Source organism: Anabrus simplex, chromosome 1 (assembly GCF_040414725.1).
Source record: "Anabrus simplex isolate iqAnaSimp1 chromosome 1, ASM4041472v1, whole genome shotgun sequence".
NCBI classification, from domain to species: Eukaryota; Metazoa; Arthropoda; class Insecta; order Orthoptera; family Tettigoniidae; genus Anabrus; species Anabrus simplex.
The window spans coordinates 1,574,163,361-1,574,178,704 of record NC_090265.1 but is presented as its reverse complement, the minus strand read 5'-3'; the positions used below and the strand labels follow the sequence as shown (position 1 = coordinate 1,574,178,704).

The following is a 15,344-nucleotide window of genomic DNA, read 5'->3' as shown; positions in this document are numbered from 1 at the left end:
TTCACATACAAGAAAAGCATTTAATATATATTTATATGTATATATGAGAAGAAGGAAGGAGGTTAAAGAGAGTAAGAGAGCTCAACAGTGTGCATACAACAGATGTATAGAATTCATACACTGGATGCGAGATGAAGACGAATGGCTACTCTGAGGATCGGTGCCAGTTCCTGTTGCATGTCGCCGACGCTGAACATGCTCAGTAGACTCTGGAGAATCTAGTGATAAACTTTTCATGCGAAGGTTCAACTTCTGCCGCCTGGGACTGTGAGGAGCTGTAGAAGAGAATTTTAAACAAATCACTCACCCTCTTGCTCCCAGTGGCTCTTTAATCTATACAGAATAACAGAAATTCAGTTCTGATTAAACTGTAATTAGCATTATTACATAGTTAAGTACTGTAGATTATTGACACAATCAATATAACAGACATGGTGTTATGGATAGTGTCGACAAAATCGAGGTTGACATTTGACTTTGGAAACCTTTACTATCGATCATCATCTGATCTGCATGCAGGGCTGTCACCTAGGTGGCAAATTCACTATCAGTTGTTTACCTAGTCTTAGATGTTTTCAAAGAGATTTATCAAACATTTCCCTTCATAAATTATTCCAATCCCTCATTCCTCTTCCTATAGATTAATATTTGCCCCAATTTTACTAAAGTAGAGAAATTTTTTTCTGTAATATTCTGTTACTGGTAGTAGAAAAATAGAACACTGTAACATTAAAGGGACATGTTTGATATTATGCATTTAGCTAGCTTGTTATTACTATCATATCTTGAACTAGATTTATGCCAACATGCTAACTCAAAAATGCTATGTAAAAATATGTATCCAGTGATGTCAAAAACTCTGACAGTATTGTAAATTTTATCTATTATTCATTTCTATATTTTGGCATTAATAAAATAATGTGTACATATAGAATGGTATCTTTTTCTTGTGAACTATTAATATTGATTATTATCATTAACTGTACAATGCCTAATTATGTAATGTTTATAAATCAATTATACACATACCTAAATTTTTAACACAACAGTTCATTTTCTACGACACAAATCCAAGGCAACAAAGGAATGGACTATCTACAATAATTTAGGTTACAAGGATTCTAATTTATGACATGACCTTCTATGAAACAATTCTTAGGCTAATGTTTTGCTCCTTGAAGGAACAGAAAAAAATCATACTCTAACAGAATAGAACTACGCTCAAACAAAAGTACATATGAACTATCACTTTTCAGTTAACACAGGGATAATTCTTCTAAAATATCAATACAGTGATTGCTTCAACTAGTTGAGAGTAAATTAGCCATAAAGATTTGGTGTGAAGATGAATATACTACATGTATAACTTCCCTTGAGTTCCTAGATATAAATAAATACCTGTGTGTGATATACTTTCGTATATTCTTAAGAAGGATTATTTTCGAAGACCTTCATCAACTATTGTTATAGACATATTGTAAAGTGAAATATTCACAGTGAATTTCTTCCTTGCACAGATAGCACAGATACTAAAAATCTTTGTATTTTTCATCAGATGAGAATGTAATCTAGTATGAGCTCATAAGAGAATGTAGATGTAGAGATTACTCTGAGAATGAGAAGGACAAGTTGGAGCCTCACCTCTTATTAATTTATACTTAATGAACTACAGATCCATATACTGATATTCTTTGATTCTTTAATATTTATGCTTTAATATTTAGCTTGATTGTTATAAATTATACACTCAGAGTTAAAAGACAGTTGTGATGAAGAGCACTGAAGTGTCTGGTATTAATTGTTTTGACTTCTGTACCAAATGCCTCGTCTGGTGAAGGAGCACTGTGAATAACTCAACAATGTTATGCTTTTATTTATCGTAGTTGTTCAGAACTAACATAATGAATTTACTTTAAAACATCACTCACGTATCCGTTCTACGTCATACAGCAGCTCTTCCTAAGCACTCTTCAGGATGGGAGTGGACTCTATTATACCATCTGTGAAAGTTTGGTACAACTCTCTCTCTGTATATATATTGTGTGTTCAGCACAAGATATCATTCTGACTTTTGCCAAGAGTGAACAAGAGGCCTTTTCCTAAGCTGGTTGCTGAAAACTACCAATAAGACTCATTGAACTTCCTACTTTTTAATTTGTTCTAAGGCAATGTATCAAAGAATGACGAGATGTTTATCGGATTTTAAATTCCAATCTTTTTTGTCCTAAATATGCTTAGATTTTAGACTTGTATCTGCCTTCTAAGACCTTCCTATCAATTGTTGTTGTTGACATATTGTAAAGGATAAGCTACGATTTCAGAGCAATTAAGCTGGGCTGCAAATCAATGGGCTACATACAAATGAAGTGGGAGAAAGCTCCAGCCTTCTCAAGGTGTTCCAGTAGAAATGTTCATCACTTTGGACTCATGTATGATTGGAAAATTATAAGAACTGACTGAAATAATAAATTATAAAACTGGTTTTATGTTCCCTTAACTACTTTTACAGTTTTTGGTGATGCCAAGGTGCCTGAATTTCAATAAAATTCTCAAATGAAATAACTTGAATTTCTATTTTTAGAAATGAGGTTCACTATGCCTCTAGAATGTGTATTTTAAAATCATATTTTCATTAGATGTATATCTATATATAAATACTGCTGTAAGCATATATACTGTACATTTTTCATCTGGAAAATAAGACCGTACAACATACTTTCAGAGCAGATGGCTAGGAATAAGTCCAGTATTTCATGTGCTTATCTTAAATCTACCAGTTCTTAAATAGGTTAAGAAATTCAATGGTGGAGAAATTAATTTCAGATTCCGATTAATGAATATGGTGCAGAAAAAGTGGGGATACTTGGGAAATATTTATCTTACTAAAAATAATGCATTTAAATCCTCAAATGGATTTCCTATAGCATATTCTCATTAAATAAACATCCTCCAGCATTAAATTGAAGTACTTTTTTCTTAAAAAAAAGAAAATGTTACTAAAATGTCAAAAGTTAATCATTCTTGAAGGTCTGCCCAAAAAACAAAAGTGATGATGCCATTTTAATCTTATATATAACAAACATCTTTGAGATACAGTAGTTCATTGGGAATTGTAAAATCCCAGCTCTACCCAGCACTATATACAGTGGACGCCGCTTATTATGATCACTCTGGGATGCAGATAATTTGATAACATTAACCGACTGATAACAGTAGCCAAAAAATAAGAATTGATAGGCAGCCTACTGTATTTACTCATAACCTACATGTACTACAATGAAACACTGATTCATAACCTACATGCACTACAATGAAACCGATACCGGTACACAGCACTGCAATACCATTAACTGTTCTCAGCTATGTAAAATAGTCTCTAATTGTTGTTTGCTTCTGGCTGTCTCTCAAAAGTCCATTAATATCTAGCACCTGTCGCATTTCAGCATTCATTGGTGTTTTGGAAGCTTCGGCAACATTGCCATAATCAGCATCGCTATCTTCTGCTCTGTGCTCTTCACCTCTCAGATCTAATTCTGTGGAAGTAACTGTCTCACATATGTCATCTTCTGTCTGTTTCACATCAGTAATGATGCCCTCATCAATGTTCATCCATTCCTGAAGTTCATCTTCCGTTAAGCCTGTTGAACAAAGTTCAACATCCTCCTCTACTTCTGGTAACTCTCTTAAAAATCCCCCATGCCGGAAGCAGTTCTTTATTGTATCTGCTGAGACATTATCCCATGACATGTCTAGAAGATGAAGGCATCGAGAAGGCTGGTTGATTTGGCAAGGGTATTGACACTAGTTTTATGTTAGTCCCCTATGTTTTCTAAGATTCTTGTGTGCATCTCATGGTGAGAATATGCTTTGATGGTGCAAATGATTCCTCGATCGCATGGTTGAATTAATGAAGTCATATTCACTGGTAAGAAAACCACATTGATGTTCTTGATCTCACTATTCACAATGTGTGCCTTACAGTTGTCAACCAGCAAAACTATTTTACGGTCCAGCCTATTATCCCACTTCAGTAGCCAATAGGACAGTCATCCATGCATTAGAGTGGAATGATGGTTCACTGGAAACTTATTGACGCCTTTAAAGCAACGTGGGTTCTTACTTCTCCCAATCACTAACAGTCTTTTCTTTTCACCAGACATATTCACACAACATAAAACTGTTACTCATTCCTTGGAGGTTTTACAGCCTTTAGCACTTTCATATTTGAACAAGTAAGTGTGTTCAAGCAAGGCACAATAATACAGTGCAGTCTCATCAGCATTATACACACACTCAGGAGGGAATTCAGAAGCAATTTTAGGCCACTCTTCATCTATCCTCCTCTCAGCAGCGACAGAATCAGTGTCCTTCTGCTCATGAATTTTTTTTTGCCAGTTCTTTGGGCTTTTGCTGCATCAGAAGACCGTCAACATGAGCATCTTTCTCATGAACATTTGAGAACCAAAGTTTTATAGCTGATTCAACTTGACTGTCTTTTCCACCACAATTTCGCTTACAGTTGAAGTTTTTGTTTTCTTTTGCTGCCTTAAGAATATTTTCTCAATTTTTCAATAGTTTGCACAGAAGAGGTTGTGAAATTCATTACTCCAGAGCAGCATTGCATTGACTCTTGTAGGCAACTTATTATAACATTCTATAATTGAAAGTTTCTCTTTAATGGTTAAGTCTTTATGTTTGCCTTTCTCACTGCACATCACTGCACTACAACGCTAAGAACTTCACAGTGTGAAAGCTTTAGTAATACTCGAGTGAGTGGTCCTTGGCTAAACTACCGTAAAGGAAGAAACAAAAGAGAAACTGTATGCGGCAAGGTTACCACCTGCCCTGCCTGTTTTTCTACCATACACCTGCTACAAAAGATGAGATGTGAAAGTGGCCTTGGAGACAGGCGCAGTGTAAAAATGGGTTTTTAAAGGTTGGGAGTCTTTTCTTTGTGTGCACTTTACTTGCATACTTGAGAATGATATCCTTGAAAACAAATATGATAACATAAACCGAATTCATGATCACATTAAACGGAAGATTTTCAATGTTTTAGTATTTGTCCGTGCGGGACTTTATAAAAGTGATTATATAATACGGTTGATAACATTATCCATGATTACAATAGATGGTGTCCACTGTAATGTATTTACACAGACTATAATTTACAGCAATGTAGGCCTATATTTTATACTGTATTAGTTCACTTTGTCCACAGTGGCAACGTGTGAATTCAGGAAGTTGATGGTTTCACAATAAATCATCTTTCTCTCTAAGATGAAAGACATAAAATGAATTGGACTGAGTCTGTACTTGTTCAAATAAACCTTGCACTGACTCATTTGCTTCTAGTCAATTACTTGTAATCTTAAATAAATAAATTACTGAATGACAAACAACTACAGAGCAAAAGTTGATCATGTTCATAATTTTTTAAAAATGCTTCAGTACAAGTATATCAAGCATCAGTGTGAATAATTATTCGGGAGGGGGGCGTGATTACCATGAACACAGGTATGTGAAATGAGGAACAACTATTAATGCAAACCTTCCTATATATAGTAACAATATTCACAGCCAAACAGAACAATAATAGAGCGTGTTTCTCTAATACATTTTTGAACAAGTCTTATTATGGAGTTTTCAATAATATTCACAAGTAAACAGAAAAATAGAACTTGATTCATAAATAAATATTTTGAAGGAATGCTTTATGTATGAAGCTATCAAAAATAATCACAAGTGAAAGAATTAGAACTTGCTTCATAAATACATTTTCTTAATAAATGCCCTGTTACAGTATATTATGCATTTCATTATATGAAATGTGAAAAGCTCTACCACCAGGTGTTCCGCCTGAACAGTCTTCATTGGGAAAGGTAGTTCTCTGAAGGAATCCCCACTTTCTAATCTCACTTCTTGATATAAAACCACCTACCACCTTCTGCTGATTTAACGCCTTAGCAGCCTCCGAAGACTACCAAACTGCACATTTTAAGGGGACGTAACATCTAGCACTCTGCTCCCCTAAGATCATGTTTGGGGGACAAAAAATGCCTTGCTTCCCCATCAAAGTCGGCGGCACTGTCAGGCATGATATATGACCCGTTGCTCAGAAATTTACCCAAAGTCGGATTTTTCATTTCTGAGATGTTTGTGGTTCTAAAATTGGAATAAGATATTGAGCATTTTAAAGACAGAGTTCATGCTTCTGGGTGGAATACTTCAAAAGATTATTGACTGTTGCTATTAAGAAAACTGTATTTTGAGAAAACCGCAGTTATAGCTTTCACTAATTTTCCTACCAATTATTTAAAGTTTTCAAAACATTGAATGGCGAAGTCTCGAACTGCTACGTAACTTAAGTTTGTTAAGAAGACCCATAGGTAGCGCAAGAAGTAAAAGCATAGTAATCCAACTTTTACACCACAGACATTTTTATTGAGCTCTGCTGTAAAATTTCCATTATCAACTTTGCGTCCCTTTCTGCGAAATGGGTCACATATTTCTCTTGCATACATATACCTCCCAATATGTTTGCCTATCTGGAGAATTTATTTCAACAGATCCATCTCTGATGAAATGTAGTGTATCTTCTGGTATTGACTAGAACAAGTTTATTGCTTTTATAGACCTGTCTCCATCTCATCTTTGGCTTTGACAGTAGCGAAGTGACTGTGGTCTGAGCATTGCTAGTAACACTGTTCCTTATGTAGCCAGTTCCTGTGAAAGGTTTGCTCATAGGGCCAATTGGTAAGTGCATTAATTCAATGGGCTGGAGGCTGATATGTAATAGCACGTTCTGGCTGGTATGTCCCTTCAGTGACATCTAGGCTTTCTGTGCTAGCTGATGGTGCAACTGTTTGGGATCCAACCAATCTCTGGGCTGAGAGTGGTACATTTTTTAAACAAGAGGTAGACAAGTCTTGTTAAGTTTCCCAGCTTTTCTTTTATATAATGTTTACATATACTTCACCCAGTCTTTAGAGATTGCAAAGATTGCAATTATGTTCGAACATTATGATTCCTTTTGATTATATAAGACTCATTCAGAGTTGTTTGAAATATCTCAACATCCTATAATGTTGATTAAAGTAAGGCAATATTAATATACATTGACAGAAGAAAGCAGGTATGTTTAAAATGTAGATGATCAATAGCAAAATAAATTACAATTACACCATTATATCTGTTATGAATGCATTACAATGCTTTTTAAACTTCTGATTTTTTCCTCCCAAAACACTAGCCCTCTGAATAGATGGTAAACATTTATGATACTATGTTAGTTCTAAAAAACATCTAATAGAAAAAAGTTTACAAGGTTTTGTGAGACTGTTATATAACAGAATCAGTGCTGAAATACTTAGAACTGTACCTGCTGAGCAAGCTGGATTTTGTCCAAATTGTTTCCAGAAGTATCTTAAAACCTGAGCTGTATTTATTGATCTGACTGCAGCATATGAAACTGTCTGGATACAGGGTGTAATTTATAAATTGTTTTGCATACTGCCTTGTATGAAAATTGCACACCTATTTAGTAACATAGTGACTGAGAGACCATTCCAGGTAATTGTGGGAAATGCCATCATTTATCAGAGGAATTTTCCTCAAGGTTCAGTACTAGCCACTCTAGTCTTCAGCTTGAATGATTTGCCAGAAACACACTGCAAGGAGTTTGGGTGTGCAGATGGCTGGGTGGTAGCAACACAGCATACATTCTTGGAAGTCAACAAGAATAGGTACCATACCCTAGTTGTTCTGGGAAAGTATTTTCAACAATATAGACTTAAGCCTAACCCTTATAAAACTGAAGGAGCATGTTTTTTACTTCAGCAACAAGTTTGACAACTGAAATATGAATATTCAATTTGAGAACAGTTACCTAATTCATAATAAATATCCAAAGTATCTTGGGTTGCACTTGACAGAACACTCTCCTTCAAAGAACACCTTACAAGGACAGCAGCTGAACTGAAATTCCAAAAGGTATGTGGTACCACCTGGGTTTCTACAGCTTCCACCTTGAGATCATTAGTCCTTGGCACTGTCTTCTCTAGAACAGAGTACCATTCCTCTGTTTGGCTAAATAGTTGCCACACAACTATCAAACTGAATTAAACTATGTAAGTTACATCATTACAGGCACAGTGTAATTTGCTCTACCTTTCTGGTTGTTAGCACTGATTCATATTCCTCCACCACTTCACCTGTGAAGGAAACATGTTCTAGTCAGAGAGTAGAAGAAGATAAAGCTAATCCTAATCTGCTTATCCATGAGGATATTGCAGGCACTGAAGTAAACAGGCTCTGTTCTCGACATACTCCAATCAGGACTGTTAAGCACTTGGCACTGTAGTGGTACACTAACTTCTGTATTAATCTGGCCAGGAAGCATGAATGGCTTAACAGCTTTCCATCATAGCTGCATAGTTTTCTTAGAGGCAGTGTTAAACACAATACTGTGAATTTGCCACTGAACAGGATCAGAGCAAATCATGTGCTGATCTGTTGTACAAGTGGGAGGGAAATCCAGACTCCAATTTGCAAATGTGGATTTTCTGACAAACCATCAGGACACATTGTTGAAGATTGTCTCCTGTCTTCGTACTCTGAAAATTTTGTAGGTTTCTTGGTACTCTAGAGGCTTAATATTAGGTACGGTATATAATTTTTAACTTTTCTTTCTGTTGCATGTTAATAATGTTTGTACCATACTAAATAAATAAACATTCTGAAATGTTATTATGCTGTTAGCTGCTATTCTTGGAGGACTGGGTTTGATTCTTATCCTGTCAGAGATTTAATATTAGCAGGGGTGTGTATATGACTGAAAAGGTAGATGTGGCTTACTGCTGTTGGAGTGTACCTGTCTGAAGATTGCTGCACCATCCATGTATCTAGGTGTTAGGTTGACTATCACCTCAAAAACTTTAAACTGTACTAAAAAAAAAACACCCTATAAATTTATTTTCCTTGCAGTAATTTAAAGAGACTAACATCTGTTTATGGGTCATGGAGTTATAAGTTGCATAACATCTTTTATCACTGACTACAAAACAGATACCATACTACTTTTTCATTCTACAGCAGTTGATTCTTTCAAAGTTAGTAAGTTCTGTGTCACTGATGATTAGGGAAACCACTTATGATGAATTGTCAAATTGAATATTTTATTGCTTTCTTTCAGAATTATACTGAAAGTGTTTTCATATATTATGGTATTATTTTGAATTTGTATCTTGAAGACAGTATTTCATACTGAAGATTTCTCTTTTATCCATCAAATGGTGTTAATCCTCTCCTAACCTGTGTCAAATTAATTACAAATTTTAGCCATTATAAATCAGTTTTATCTTTAATTATAATTATGATGACTATGTTCAATACATTCTATTAATGCTTTACTGAAGCCAATTTAGGAATAGATTGCACAAATAGCTTAATGAAAACTATTTTCCTTTTTTGTTTTTTCTAAGTGGGCTTCCTAGGAAAAAGAAATAAGCAAAAAATGTAGTCATATTAACAACAATTTTGAATTATTTACTAGCATATAACAGACCAATGTTGTGCTCTTTCTTACAACTTATAAGAGGGATAGTGCTAAGAATTTTTACCATAGCACCTTTACAACTACTCTACACATATGTCTACCTGGCAACAATGTGATCATTTGTATGCTATGGTCAGTGGCGTGAAATGAACTCCATCTACCCCAGCGCTGCTGGGGTAAAGAATTTTGTATTAGCGTTTTCTAATTATTCCTTAGAATGCTTTTTATAATATTTAAAAAACTGCAAACATCTAAGCCAAGCCAAGTACAGCTGTCTTGACAATCTGCTTGCACTGCCACAGTTCAGCTTCTCCAGCAAGCTGGGTTTCCTTGCCAGCACAAAGAGAGCTACCCCAGCAAAATTTAAGGTCGCTTGGTTGACGCATGCACTTGAAGCCTCCTTGTCCTGGGAGCTGGGCGGAGCTGTAGACAGCAATGTACGGCGACAGGTCAGCTAGTTTAGGTAAGGTAATATTAGTTATAATACTTGCCACACACTAAAGACTGCAAGAAAAATATGAATATCTTAACAGTATAGCCACTTGCACATTGTCTTGCTAAAAACATAGAGCCAGTATATGAAATAAACTGTAATAAAGAAGAATATATTTTAGTCTTGGGTTTCGGCATGTATACAGTTTCTTCGAGCAGTTTATTGATGGCACGTGTAGAGTATGTGTTCCGATAGCCGCAGAAAAATATTTAGGTTGCCCAGCATGAGCACAGAGTTAAGCGTGAAGTAAAAGAATTTTGTATTTAGTTGTCTGTGATGGTGGTATATAGTGAATTTTTGTAGTGTTCCTCTTGGATTATAGGTGAAGGTTTCGCGAGTTCTGTGGCATTCTTCATGAATATAATGTGTGTTATACGTTGTGACATGTATTTTCCCTCATTTGTCATTGATGCACGTACACTCAGTATGCGAGTGAAACTATAAAACTTCAGCGACGGTAAAATACCAATTAAATTTTGCTAATTAGTTTTGATTAGGCTTTTTAAGTAGGAAACAAATAGTTAGTCCCAGTGTATTTTTGTGAAAACCATGACTGTACTATCACGAAACGTTACCGGATAAAACTGTAAGTACATTGTTTAAAATCTGCTATAGATTAAGTTATGCTGGTGCGTTACTGCCGTGGATATCAATTTGGAAGTATGTGCAAGTGTGTGGTTGAAAATGTTCTTGAAAGATCTTTCTCAGGTAGACCTTTCCATGAAAAACACAGCCTTATAAAATGGTAATGTTGACTTTAGAGAGTGTAGTGGGGCTCCGATTGTTTATATTTAAAAAACTCTTTTGCAGCTGGGGTAATGAATATGTTCACCGCACGCCACTGGCTATGGTAAATATAAGGAGGCATGCATGGTGCCAGTTGACCCACTGTGGAAGGAATAGCTACACTACACTAGCCTAGGCTAAGCTAAGCTACATCACTCCAGCTCAGTGCCTAATCAAGCTGTGAGGGAAATATGGTCCAGCCTCTGTGACATGTCTCATGTGTTCAATTATTTCCTACTTTTTGTTAGTTTTACTAATATGTTTTCAAAGAGTTAATTAACCATGAAAATATTAAGATTACCTGTATAGCTAGTAGTCCATTTATCACATAAAATATAGGTTTCACACCTTAATCTGGTGCATATTTTACACTTGTACTCTAAAAATTTCTTTCAGAGCTACCCCTTTGCAGTTCAAATGGTTAAATATCAGCCCTCCTTCATTTCATCCTGGATTTAAAAGTGATGAATGAGTGTGAAATTTGCACTGGACAAAGCAGTATCAACATAGGTTATTTTCAGAATTTTTTTCCTGCCTCTTCCATTCCAGGATCATTGTTTCTATGGGTTAGAGCAATACTATTATAGCCAGCATTTTTTTTAAATGTTACAGTGAAGCAAATTAAAAGTTTGTGTACACCAGAAATCACCATGGCTGTCAGTAGTGCCTAGTACAGGAACAAAAATTGTTTGTATGCCAGAAATTGCCATAGCTGTCACCATTCTAGGCAATACTGACAGCCATAAGTCTCCATGGTGATTTTTGGCATACACAAACTTGTAATTTGGTTTATTGTAAAAATTTTAAAATGCTAGTTATGATAATATTGCTCTGAACCTTTGATTTATTGTTACGCTGGATATGTGCAGCAGCTAGCTGATTATATTTTTATGACTTTGTAATATTTGAGGCTCCATCATATAACTTACCAAGCAAAGTAAGTAGTAAAACCATTTCTGCACTGGTCATTAATGATCCTTGAGAAGTAAATCTGAATACAATGTGGGTTTGCTATATGCCTAGCCACGTTTGTTTGCCTAAATTGCAAGGGTGACTATTTCATTTTCTGGATTTGAGGAAAACACAAGCTTCTTGTTAGTAGCTTGTAATGAGTTTTCATTGTTTCAACTGCAAATAGATATTCATTGTTATCATACTGTGATAATGAGGGTGGCAGTCAATAATGCTGGTGAGTGGCAACAACATGGATGGGTTGAGTAGCAAGCAAAACAACAGCACCATCAAATTGTTGTTGCTCACATTAAGTTGGAAGCTGATGCACCCAGAATGATCTGAAGTAGAAACTACAAGAATCTTCTGTGGGCCTATATAGAGGGCAAATTCATCAAGACTGAGTCAGTCTCAAGCGTGTAGGTGTTGAGTGAGACAGTGTTGTGTTAATCATGAGTGAGTGAACATATACAGACGGTCATGAGTCCATCAGACAGCTATGCAGAGTTTAATGAGACTTGCTAGTTTTAAACTGTTCTGGAACAACACTGCGTTGTGAGAAGCCATGCAGAGAAGAGGAGTTCAACATGTTGGTGTGCAGTGTGTTTGACCATGGTCATGAATGAAACTGTGTCGAGTGGAAAACTCAAATGCAAGTGAACTTATAATAATTAACTGTAAAGTAAACAGTACTGTACTTCAATATATTTAATAGATAGTAATGCGGACTATCTTTTTGTGTAGTGGTTTAAGTTTCAAGGACCATGATAATCCACCACAATAACTTCTAACTTGGAATTGACTACAGAGCATTTTTGTGCTATTATTCTTTAAGATTTTAAATAATGTTATTGGCTTTATATCCCAATAACTATGGTTATGGTTTTCAGAGACACCAAGGTGCCAAAATTTAGTCCTGCAGGAGTTCTTTTACGTGCCAGTAAACCTACCAACAAGAGGCTGACATATTTGAGCACCTTCAAATACCACCGGACTGAGCCAGGATCGAACCTTCCAAGTAGGGGTCAGAAGGCCAGCGCCTCAACCGTGTGAGCCATTCAGCCCAGCCTTTAAGATTTCAAGAGTGGTCTCAGTCAATACAAAATATGTTTGAAAGGATTCTGAACTCTGTTCTTTCATTATCTATAGTTTACTGGTTTGCAGAGCTGTATGAGGAGAAACAGCTCTGAAAAGTAACAGGCATATGGGAACCACACAGAATATCCAGCAGCAGTATATTACAAATAAAAGTAACTTGTATGGAAGTCCTGAAGAAGAATGACTTGTATGTGACTTACAGGGAAACAGAAGAGTCTCTGAACATTCTTTTGGACAAATTCCTATGTGTGAAGATACTTTGTTTTAGGTGGGTCCCCCCATGACTTCATAGAACAGTAAATAATACTGTAATAAGGATGGATTGGTGACAAGGAAAAGTCTATCACTGTAATAATGGAGGCTTGTACATGTTCATGACATTATTACAGGTGATAAAAGTTGACTACAATGTAAGATACATAACACTACCCAGCATGATCTTTGCGGCAAAGCATCTGATATGTGATTTTAACTAAATAAGGTCTCCTGATTTCAGAAATGTCATTGGTTCTATTGTATCACATCTAGTTTTCATGTTATTTGCCATTTATTGTCTGAAAATGTGTCATTGCGGCACAGTGCTGTTTTGTGATAACAGCGAATCAGCTTTTGTGGATTCCTACAAGTGGAGCTTAAAGGCTGTACTACTTCATAATGGAAACATTCTAGCTTTGATTCCTGTGGCACATTCGATTTCACTGAAAGAAAATTACAATATATCACAATGAATGAAATGGCGTATGGCTTTTAGTGCCGGGAGTGTCCGAGGACAAGTTCGGCTCGCTAGATGCAGGTCTTCTGATTTGACACCCGTAGGCGACCTGCGCGTCGTGATGAGGATGAAATGATGATGAAGACGACACATACACCCAGCCCCCGTGCTAGTGAAATTAACCAATTAAGGTTAAAATTCCCGACCCTTCCGGGAATCGAACCCGGGACCCCTGTGACCAAAGGCCAGCACGCTAACCATTTAGCCATGGAGCCGGACCTATATCACAATGCAAACTGTTTTAGATAAAATCAAGTATCATGAGCACTGGTGGGATGTGTGTAGTGACTTGTGTGGTATTGTATTAGGACAACAAGCAGGCTTCACTAAATTCCCTTGTTGTTTACGTGAATGGGACAGCAGAGCTAGGAACAAACACTGGTCTACACCTTTCTGGACCAAGAGACAAGTTTTGACACTTGGTGTGAAAAATGTTACAAATGTTATGAATGCTTCATTAGTTGACCCACAAAAAATTATTTTGCCACCGCTACACATCAAACTGGGAATCATGAAGCAGTTCATTAAGGCCTCGGACATAAGTAGCCCCTGTTTCAAGTACATTGCAAGCAAATTTCCAGATTTATCTGATGCAAATGTCAAGGGCAAAGCCCTTTTTAATGGACCACAATTTAGAAAGCTTCTGAAAGACAGAAACTTTGAATGGACGATGAATGCCATGGAACTTGATGCATGGAATTCAGTAAGAGACTTCATAATGAAGTTACTAGGAAGTGTAAAGGATGAACAATACAAGACAATAGTGAAAATGATGTTGGATGATATGAAAGACTTGGGGTGTAGAATAAGTCTGACACTGCATTTTCTTCACTCTCATCTCGATCACTTTCCAGAAAATCTTGGGGCTGTTAGTGAAGAGATGAGAGAGAGGTTCCACTAGGACATCAAGGGGAGGTGGGATGAACCAATGATGGCCGACTACTGTTTGTGTTTGAAAAGAGAAGACAAACTTGATGCAGTCAGATGCTGGGCAGCCAAGGGGACATCTAGGACTGTTAAAGTTTATTTTGTTCACATTTATGAATTCATAAAGATACTGAGTAAAAATTACATTGTTTGCATGTAAATCACGTTTAATTGTCAAACTAAAATGCGCTCATTGCCTCAGAGTTGTTTGTTTATGTGTTTTTGTGTAAATCAGTATTATATTACAATAAATGCTAAATATTTCATTGTAATTTTATACTCAATAATTATTCACTGTATATAATAATTCAAGACAATCTTCAACTATTTCAAAATGTATATAATAATACAAAGAAATATAAATATTTCCAAAATTACCAACATTTTTCAGTACTTTTTAAATGCAGTATTCAGGTCTATCTCTTATTTTGATATACTTATTGCGAGAAAACGTGATGTGATACATAGAAACGGACAACGAATTCGTGTTCAGTGATCCAGAATTAGTTAAGATTACCTATCACACCTCTTGCCGCAAGAAAAAAGTTTGAAAATGCTGGGTTGTGTAATCAAAGAGGCAGTTGAAAGTCAGAGTCTTCTTAAGTGACAATACCACTGTCAAGGTCCCCCTGCATTGTTGGAAGTATTGATCAGAAGATGTTTGTCAGTTTCTTCACTAAAAATAAATTTAAATTGTGTATGGCCCCTGAAGAGGTCTGGTGCAGGTCTTTCGATTTGACGCCGCATAAGAGACCTGCGTG

At 36.1% G+C, this 15,344-nt stretch overlaps 1 protein-coding gene across 8 annotated transcripts in view; it reads right to left on the bottom strand.

Annotated features, from left to right (window-relative positions):
* Positions 1-15,344, bottom strand: part of LOC136858540 (SH3 and cysteine-rich domain-containing protein 3) — a 325,524-nt gene that overhangs the window by 70,346 nt on the left and 239,834 nt on the right. For 5 of the 8 annotated variants that reach the window (XM_067138153.2, XM_068225594.1, XM_068225595.1 and 2 more), the window contains one exon: positions 120-275. The exons of the other annotated variants lie outside the window; for them this stretch is intronic. In XM_067138153.2, coding sequence (XP_066994254.2) covers positions 120-275 — 156 coding nt within the window. The remainder of the gene's footprint in view (positions 1-119; positions 276-15,344) is intronic. 8 annotated transcript variants of the gene reach the window in all.